A 10,100-nucleotide genomic window follows, 5' to 3' on the forward strand; every position below is an offset into this window, starting at 1 on the left:
GATGTGGGCTGTAAACCAATGACCTGCAACCTGCCAGTTTGAGACCATCACCTAGGATGCTGCTAAATACAGTTAACCTCATGGATGCATTTAAAAAACTTGCTTGTTCTTTAACACCAACTTACTAGAATTGTGAATATGCAATATAAACTAAGATTTTCACTGAACTACGGATACAGCTAGCAAGAGCAAAGCACAACCAGTCTGCAGCATGCGCTGAAAAAAAAAAATACACAGCAGAGCTTCAAGTGTGGAGATTTTATTCAACGGAGAGTAAACAGTAAATGACACACTTTCAACACATAAGGCATCACAGCAGTTGACAGAAATGAAGAAAATGAGCGCTTGCTCAAAAAAAAAAAAAAAAAAAAAAACTTGAACAAATCCAGACATTCGACTATGTGAGTGGGAAACCAGGAAGTGATCACACCTGATATGCAAGTACCGTCTGACCTACAGTACGTACGGCGAACAGAGAGACAGACAGAGACAGACGTCTTATTGTGTTACAAGTAACAGTCGTTCACTTTAAGCCACAGTTTTGTGCACATTTTGGTCCTGAGATATGGTGCCAATATTTTCACTTAACAGCTGTAATTAGTGAAAAATTGGCACCAGAAATACAATCTGAACTGGTCGCAAAAAAGAAAAAAAAAATCCATTATTGGTCACATACACAAATATATAATAAAAGCTACTTGTGCACAGTGGAATGGATATAAAATTTGAATGTGGGATAAAAAAAGTTTTCTTGAAATGCATTTGTAATTTTTTTTTTGCTGTTTCTCAAAAGAAAACAGTTACTTGATTTCCAAGAGATTTGGTAAAATAATGCTTACAGTCCAGAATAAATAATAGAATAGCTCTCTTGTGCAAAATTAGTGTGCCAAGGGCCCTGTGGGTTACCGGCTCAATTAAAGCCCAAGGTACAATGGCCATTATGGGCATAAAAATGGCCACCATTTCCAAATGATCAAATCTATGGCTATAATTTTTTTGATGTGAAATATGTCAATGGCCCATATTACGCCCTTGACAAATTAGAAAAAGTTGTCAGTTTTTGAGAAAATTGGCTTTAAATGCTCAAAATGGCCATTTTCGGCATAAAAATGTGCGCCATTTCCAAATGAACAAATCTATGACTATAATTTTTTTTTTGATGTGAAATATGTCAATGGCCCATATTACGCCCTTGACAAATTAGAAGAAAGTTGTCATTTTTTTGAGAAAATTGCCTTTAAATGCTCAAAATAGCCATTTTCAGCATAAAAATGGCCACCACTTCCAAATGAATCAATCTGCAAATATGATTTTTAGACAGAAACAATGTCAATGACACATTACACTCTTGCCAAATTAGGAAAAAAGTCGCAATAAACGGAAGACAATGACGACTACAGCGGACACCATGATATAGGGTACAAAAAAATGGACACAGCCTACTTTCCGAAAACCTAATGGTAACATTTTCAATACAAAACAATCATTACATTATATGGCATTTATGTACGAATGTCCCAAGAGGTTCCCTGTGGGAGACAGTGTGGAATTCTACAAGTGTTTAGTTTTTATCAGTTTATTTTATCAAATGTGCATCATTGTACTGTATTTTTATTTTTGGTTTTATGTTACTCAGTGCTTTGATTTATGGAAAGCGTTATATAAATGAATTTATTATTACCATTTTACAATTTTAGCATGTACGGCTTTAAATAAGCAGAGGAAAACCTTTGCTATGGAAATGAAAGAAAACTGAAGATGAGCTACATACAACTTCAACCACAGCTGCTCCTCATGCATGTGATAAGATTATTCCCTGGAATAAGCCTGCACATGTCCAGCAGGTGGCAGACAGGCATACAATATATGATTACAGGAGCCAAACAATCTGGATTTTTGGATTGATATGGTGCATCAAGGTTCACCAAATTTTACTCAGATTCTCCTCATTCTCTGCCCTTTTTGCCCTTTTAATTTGGAGATTTATAAGATGAAAGCATTGATTGTTTTTGAGAAAGCATGTTAACAAACTTGAGGAAGTGGAGCCACACATTTACTTATTGCATTTTTCAGGATACATGCCTCGTCTTTCATCAAAGCCGAGAAAAAGTATTGCATTTTCCAAAGTGTAAGGTTATTTTATTTTTACTATTTTCAGAGGTCCTGCAACTTATACCCTGAAAATCTGCACAATCTTTAATAATAATAATAATAATAATTATTATTATTACTATTTATATTTGCCTTTTCCAGGAACCAAAGCACTAATCAAAATAAACTCCAACAGCAAAAGAATAAATGCCAATAATAAAAAAGGACACTACCACAATGCACAAAATATCCTAAATTAAAGAGCAGATAACACAGAAAAAGGTGCAACTTATGCTTTTTTTTTTTTTTTTGGACAGGTTTGACTTTTACTCCGTCATCAAGCTCATTCGTGTCTGAAGATGAAATGTTTACGACAAACTGCTCCATCTGACCGACTGTTAGAGACTTTTGGTTGAGAAACTTTTCCTATGTTGATCAAAAATTAACACAAATGACAAAAAAATGATGAATACAATTCTTGGCAGAATGCAGCTGATTAACTGGCAGCACCTGAAAATGACATGAACATCCTGGTTGCTTTTATCTGGAAGTACAAATATGAATGAGTCCCAAAATATTAATTAAAAAAATAATGTTTGTGACTGAGGGGTGTTTTTTTTTTTTGTGGCACACTGAAATCAGATCTTATTGGACACTGACTTTTAGTGCCAGTACTGAACCTCAGTGAGGATCAGGGTCACTGATCCCAGACGAGCAGAACTGCCGTCAAACCTCAGCATTTACACACTTTGTGTTTTTTTTTCTTCTTTTTTTTTTTTTTTTTTAAGGCTTCAAACTCTGGTCTCATTCTTCCACCAGCGTGATATCGACATCATCATGGACTCCCTGCAGGAGCAATTCGCTCGAGAAGGTCACCACTTTCTTCTTCTTGGCTGCCTTCAAGGTGCCCACCAACGCCTCGAAGATATTGGCGCATCGGTCGTCGTTAAAAAGCACACCGAATTTCACGCTGGTTTTTCCATCTGCATCTGAAATAGGACATGAACAAAGGTATTAACAGAGATTATTCACAAATAGATAATCCAGTAACAACATGTTTATGAGCAGAGGTGAAAGTTCATAGAAATGAGATTTTGGCGCCAAAGATATGAGGAACGAGAAGAGAAGTTTAGATGGTTCAGTGGCCACCTCAAATCACAACATTTCTAGATCTACAGCAGCACTCTGAAGACCTCAGAGCTTTTAGTGCTGCAAATCCTTCAATACGATCAAAGTCAGCTCAACAGTAACAGTAGATTGTAGAGAATTAAACATTCTTCTGGCAGTGCAACCCGCTACTCTAGATTGTTTACACTTTGAGCATTACAAGTTCTGCTGAACAACTATAACTATATAACAACTAACTAACAACTACAATGAAAACAAGAAAGAACTTATAAGAATCACACAAATCATTCTGCTGCTGCTGGTTCATATATTGAAGCTCTGTTTCACTTCAAATACCCACTAAAGGCCCTGTCACACCTTGACGATTTATCCTGCGTATGCCAACCGTGTTAAAACACTGGCACACGCTGTCATATGTCTAATAAATTAATGCAGCTGTCACACCTTGGCGATTATCCAGCGTCTGCCGACAGCCCCGTTTCAACCCAGTGGTTCTGGTCTGTACTGCATGGTGTGGTGTGCATCAGAAACAGAGTAATTTAACATTATTTATCTAGGTGGACAATTTTCCATTGTGTATAGAATGCTGATGAGTGGATTGGCTGTGGGAAACATTGCCGTGTCTCTTTAAATGTTGAAAGCACAGAGCGGCTGCTTTCCTGATCAGCGGATCACAGACCTGAATAATGAAACGCTGTGATGATTTAAACTTTTAAAGCACCAGTCAATCACAATCAGGTGTTATCTGAATGAAGTGCTGTGTGATCTGTCAGAGCGGTGATCACTGACAGCGACGGCGCTTTAAATGCTTAAACAGCGCATTAATCAGGTGCGATCACCCTGATCGATCGATCAGGTCATCTGATGATCACACTAACAGCGACAGTGCTTTAAAAGTTTAAATCATCACAGCGCTTCTGTGTGTTCAGAGCGCAGCACCAACATGAGAAACGCACCTGGAGCAGAAAAAAAAAACACAGAGGGACTTGCTTTAATACGCTATGTTTCCAGCCATGAATTAAAAGATTTTCCGTGGTCAATTTTAAAAATCAGGAGCTTTATGTGGATTCATGTCTGTCTGTGATGGTGAATTGGACTGAAATGAACAGGTCTGACTTCATATTTTTTCCGTGTGTGAATGAAAGTCGTTCTGCATATGGACAGCGGCTTTCAGCCAATCAGTGGCCAGCATTAATGGACGGATTTAGACTTATGAGTAAATTACTAGAAATGTCTGCCAACAATCACATAACTTACCTACAACTTATGTCCAGCATGTGCAGGACGTGAGTCACATGCTGGCACTCGCTGAAAATTTTCAGCATGCCCAAAATTTTTTGAGGAGCTCAGCTTATCAGGACATACATCAACGAGCTTCAACGTGCTTCAACTTGCTCTTAACTTATAAAAAAACTTACCCTTAACTTACTGAACTTATGCCAGTGTTTTTTAATACACTTGGCATACGCTGGCTAAATCGTCATGGTGTGACAAGCCTTAAGTCTATTTGTGATGGATGGTGCATGTGATGTGCTTCTTACAGGTGCATCAGGCCGCACGTTCCGCATGAATACACAAGTTTCTCTCATCAACAGACACTGTTCAGGCCCAGAGCCAGAAGGGCAAGGGGTCAGAAGACACCACCACCACCACCACCACCAAATCCTTTGTTACAGTTCGACTTTTGAAGACATACTGCATTTTAAAGGCATCTTTGATCATAATAATAATAATAATAATTAATTATTGGTTGAGCTAATAGGATCAATAAATGGAATAGTTTTGGATGTGTTGATTGTTTGATCTCCAAAGTAATAACCAAACAAGGTCAATGTCCATTAGATTTTATGACTTATGACATATGTTACCCCATAACATGATAACTAGCATGGTGGCTTAGCGGTTAGCACTGTTGCCTCACAACAATAAGGTCGTGGGATCGCTTCTGGTCCTTTCTGTGTGGCGTCTGAGTGGGTTCCCTCCAGGTATTGCAAGCTAGGTGGATTGATGTCTCTAAACTGACCATAGGTGTGTGTGTAAATGCGTTTGTCTGAATGTGGCCCTGTGATTGACCGGTGTCCCGTCTTGGGTGTACCTCTCCTCGCGCCCTGTGACTGCTGCGATAGGCTCCAGGCCTCCCATGACCCTTTATTGGAGTAAGTGGGTATGAATGAATAAATAACTAAACATGACAGACGGTGCAAACTATTCCCTTTTTAACCCTCTGGGGTCCGAGGGCATTTTTTGGACAGTTCACTCGCCTAGCATAAATGTTTTATTATTGCTGTTAACAGCTCTCCCTGCATCCCACAATCAAGTTTTATGTCTCTTTTTTTTCACGACAACCTGTGCTTTCAGAATATATATGCTTTTGTTATGTTTCATAAGTGTAATAAAGGTTTACAATAAGAAAGTAAAGCGGAAAATAATTTTCCACACACATTTATTCAAAACACACAGCAAACTATAATAAACAACTGTTTTAACACTTTATAAAAGGTAATTTTAGGTCTTGTGTGAAAGACTGTACAACAAAAAGGTTCAAACAATAAACACAAATGCACATTTTGAACAATATATACAAAATGGTCTATGCGTTTTGTTGTCCATTGACATGGTAAACAGTGCTTTATGCCAAGAAAGCAACAGAGTTATCCAGTAACATTCACATGCAAACTAGTGGAGCAATCCTGATAGTTACACACTCTTTGTTTGAGCACGTGAGATTGTCATCAGAGGCTCTCCGTCTGTTTTCACTGATTGCTGTGCATAATGGCGTAGGGTGCACTGGATGTACTCATTTGAGCACCCAGGGGGCTATTCAAACGGGCCAAGTAGTAACATATCACTCCTGAAAATGATCTTTGGCTTTTCACGTGAGGTAAATCTGCCCTACGATTGGATTTTGGAAAACCATCTGATGATGAATCAATTCCGATTGGACACTCACATTGCGCACGTCATCACACAGCTTCTATGAGGAATACAAAGATGGCCGATGGCTGGCTCAAAAGTCTGCGGAGTTAACTTTTCAGCAAAAAAAAGTTTCTATCTCATATCATTAAAAAGTTATTTATAATTTAGTAAAGCTTGGTCTTAGCTGTTGTATATGACGGCGTCAGCCCCAGAGGGTTAAAATCATGCCAATATTTTTCATCATGGTTTACCAAAATTGGAGCATATTTAACTTTTGACCCCTGTACACACTGAAATTGACTTTTGCCACCATTTTTGCTGCTTTTTTTTAACCTCATAACTCCATAACATTCATTCAGAGATAGTCCAATCTATACCTTTGTGGAATCCCTACGATCAGACAAAAAATATGGTATACTTGTCAGTATGACTGGAGCATTTTTATATTGAGACCACTATATACTGTTCGCTGACCCCTACAGCTTTGCGGATCATCATGACTTTAATTTGAGAGGAGGAGCTCGTGAATAAAAGCACCTGCTGAAGGAAAACCTGCAGTCTGTTCTTCACCCTTGATCTAGTTCCCATTAAAAACTAAGCACACCAACACTCACTTTTGGTGCCGAGTCGATGAATCTCTTGCACCAGCAGGTTTATTTCATGTTGGACGTCCATTTGCTGGAAGGGGAATAAAAAACAGGTAGTTTAGTCCTGTAAGACAAACATTATAATCACCACAGATGACTTCCAGAGGTGCTGCAAAGTTAACTGTCCAGCCAGACAAAATGACTGTCAAAGACTGAAGTCTTACTGGATAATTGCGTTCTTTGGAATGAAAGTCAGGTCAGGTCTGAGTGCGTGCATCTACCACACTCCAAAATCACTTTGGGTCCTGGATGGCAACCACTCAGGCAGACAGCTGGTCCATCTACATGAACTTGAAGGTAACTACTGTATTTTCCAGAGTGAAAGTCACACACACACACAGCATTACCCTGGAAGCCAGTTTAACAATAGACAGGAATTCAGTGTTGCACATGTGCACGCCACAGCCTGTGCTGTTTCTTAACTTTTAAACAGGATTTTTGCATGAAGCCCTCTGCTGGTGGTGTGTACCAAAAAGGACTTTTAAATGTCAAAAATAACTAAAAATGACTAATAAACATGCAATGGACAACAAAGGGAAAGCCCTATATAAACAGTTATTATTAATCATTATCATTATTATTATTATTACAAACGTGTAGGGTTTTTTTTTTTTAGTATCTGAATCGCAGCATGAGTACAAGCCAGATGCAAACTACTAAAAACAACTGACCGACACTCTGGAATAACTCCCATCACTGTATTTACTGCAACCAGGTGAAACACCGGCATGTCCTTGGATTTTCTGGTCACTGGGAACCTTAACATTGAGACACTTGCGCGCAACTTGCTTCTAAAATTTTGAACCAACATATACGATTCCAATGGATTGAAAAATTTGAAAGTGGTTCTCGATTTCTTTCCCTACCTCTCAAAGTGGTAGGATCAGATCAATCTGGGACACGTGTCACAACTTCAGTTTTTAACTCCATCTAGCAGATTTCACAGCTTAGCATGACATTTCTCTTTGATAGCAGCAAACTGGATCCAAAAGATGGATTGTACCCCTCTGGTAAGGGGTACTGGAGGTGATTTGATTGACTGTTTTGTCATTTGTGACACTGAAAGCAAAGAAAATCTTACTTAGGCCCCGGGGGACCACTGTTGCTGCAAAATTCTGGTTACGCCCCTGAAAGCTTATTACTTAAGAACCAATTAAATATAGTTTTTGACCTTATTCATACAAATGTCTATAGGGGGAATAAATCCTATCTATTATTGCTCCTCTTTAGTGTTTACCTGCTTCTATAAAAAGGTAAATTGTCATCCTTCAAAGCTTCAAGTCTACTTCCAGATTACCTCCACGCAGGACTGGGTTTAGTTTGCAACTCTCACTGGAACATGCGCTGTGTGCGCCAATACAAAAAGCCACAGTACTGAAACTAAGACCTCTTTGGTAGTCCTTTACAAGCCGAATTCTCCAGAAGACCCACCTCGATCAGAAAAGCATCGTGGTTTTTCGTGTTCTTAAGTGTATTCACGAAAAAAACAAGGAAATTACAATTTTGGTCAATTGTTAAACGGAGTTTGGAAGTGGGATCTTCTTTTGTTTGATGAAAACTGGTCCTTTGTTTGGTTTGCAAGGAAAAGCAAAGGTTCCACTCACGAAACTGATTCGTTAAAGACAAATGTGTTAAATTTGAAAGGAGGATTAACTGTGAGGCGTTCAAGGTTCAACAAGCTTCAACATGAACAGGCGGAATATCAGCAACGCGGAAATGAACCATCAAAACCGCGAACCATCACAAGACATGAAAAATTACTTCAGTATTTCAAAAGTCTTTTTCACGGAATAACATGAACGCTTTTATCAAGTTTAACGCAATTACAACAATAATACTCTCCTTATAACAGCAGGATACTCGAGCCAAAATTAAATTATTCAGAAAGCACGTGAACTGGGGAAAATAACAGTTTTAACATTTTAAAAGTGATAATATTTACCTGATTAGGGTTTATTTAACTTTAGGATAATGTACAGGAACTAGGCGACTTTCTCAACTAACACCGGTGAATAATGCTGCTGCATTCAGGGTCAGCTCGGAAAATTTTTATGTAAATGTTAAGGAGAAATCAAAGTAGAACAGAAGTAGCTTTGATAGATTTTCTCAGTCTGTTGAAATCAAGTAGTACAAAGCCAGAGGTGCTTTATGGGTCATTGGAAATAACAGCTCATAATATCTTTCAGGGGAAACCCCCCCCCCCCCCCAAAACAAAACAGCATAAGAGCTTAATGTAAAACAAAGTATTTGAGAGATACAGTTATCTTAGAATGCAGTTCAGGAAATAATTTTCAAAACTACATAAGACTCTCTCTCTCTCTCTCTCTCTCTCACACACACACACACACACACACACACACACACACACACACACACACACACACACACACACACACACACACACACACACACAGAACTTGAACTACACCCGAATGGGACTTGAACCATAGGAAAATGGTGGTACTCCTGTGCAGGACTCTCTAAATCGCTCAAAGTTCTTATCTTGAAAGTATTGTTCAAAATTTCAAACATTTTAAAAATTACGATGACCCTTTGTGAAATTGTTGTACCTGCATTAATTGTCCACCAGAGGGAGCTATTATTCCATGTCAAGAACATGGAGGGAGGGAGCCCAGTGAAATAGTGCAGTTACAAGGAATAAAAGTCATGATACAAATGAGTTTAAATACTTAACTGTTTGTCATGATTAATTACTGATCCGAAGATGGTTTAAAGTGTTATCAAGTTGATTTTAATCATATACAAGAATGAAATGAACTAACTGGGTCTCAGGAAAGTATCGGAACAATGTTTCAAAACATCCACAAGGCTTGATTTCCATCAATGATTTAACATGGCCAGAGTTGTTAAAAAGTTAACTAATCCTTTCTGTTGACAACAACTTGTGTCAGAAAGTTGAATCTTTTTGTTGATACAACTTTCAGGGCACAGTGGTTAAAAATGGCTATATTTGGCCCTCTCGTAGAACAAGGACAAATGACATGAGAAGTTGCATTGGTCTTTTCCAAATATTGGGCCATCCATGTGCTGTATGCAACTGCCGTTTCCAATTGTAAGTGAAAGCTGCACAAGCGCATCTGACTTCACCGTGACACAACGTGACATGTCATTGGCTCTGCCCCATTAAAACACACACACACACACACACACACACACACACACACACACACACACACACACACACACACACACACACACACACACACACACACACACACACACACACACACACACACACACAGCTGCCTTTGCCCATAAATGGTAATAAAGAGGTGAACCCTCTTGTGTTACCTTTAT

At 38.7% G+C, this 10,100-nt stretch overlaps 1 protein-coding gene across 1 annotated transcript; it reads right to left on the reverse strand.

The window, feature by feature from the left end:
• Nucleotides 1–2,340: 2,340 nt before the first annotated feature.
• abracl (ABRA C-terminal like) lies at nucleotides 2,341–8,863 on the reverse strand. The gene is made up of 3 exons (XM_034162556.1): nucleotides 8,725–8,863; nucleotides 6,750–6,813; nucleotides 2,341–3,080 (listed from the first exon to the last, which is right to left on the reverse strand). The coding sequence occupies exons 2-3, from the start codon at nucleotides 6,808–6,810 to the stop codon at nucleotides 2,896–2,898; spliced, it is 246 nt and encodes an 81-aa protein (XP_034018447.1). The 5' UTR covers nucleotides 6,811–6,813; nucleotides 8,725–8,863; the 3' UTR covers nucleotides 2,341–2,895.
• Nucleotides 8,864–10,100: the final 1,237 nt, after the last annotated feature.

This window comes from Thalassophryne amazonica, chromosome 21, assembly GCF_902500255.1.
Source record: "Thalassophryne amazonica chromosome 21, fThaAma1.1, whole genome shotgun sequence".
In the NCBI taxonomy this organism is placed as follows: Eukaryota; Metazoa; Chordata; class Actinopteri; order Batrachoidiformes; family Batrachoididae; genus Thalassophryne; species Thalassophryne amazonica.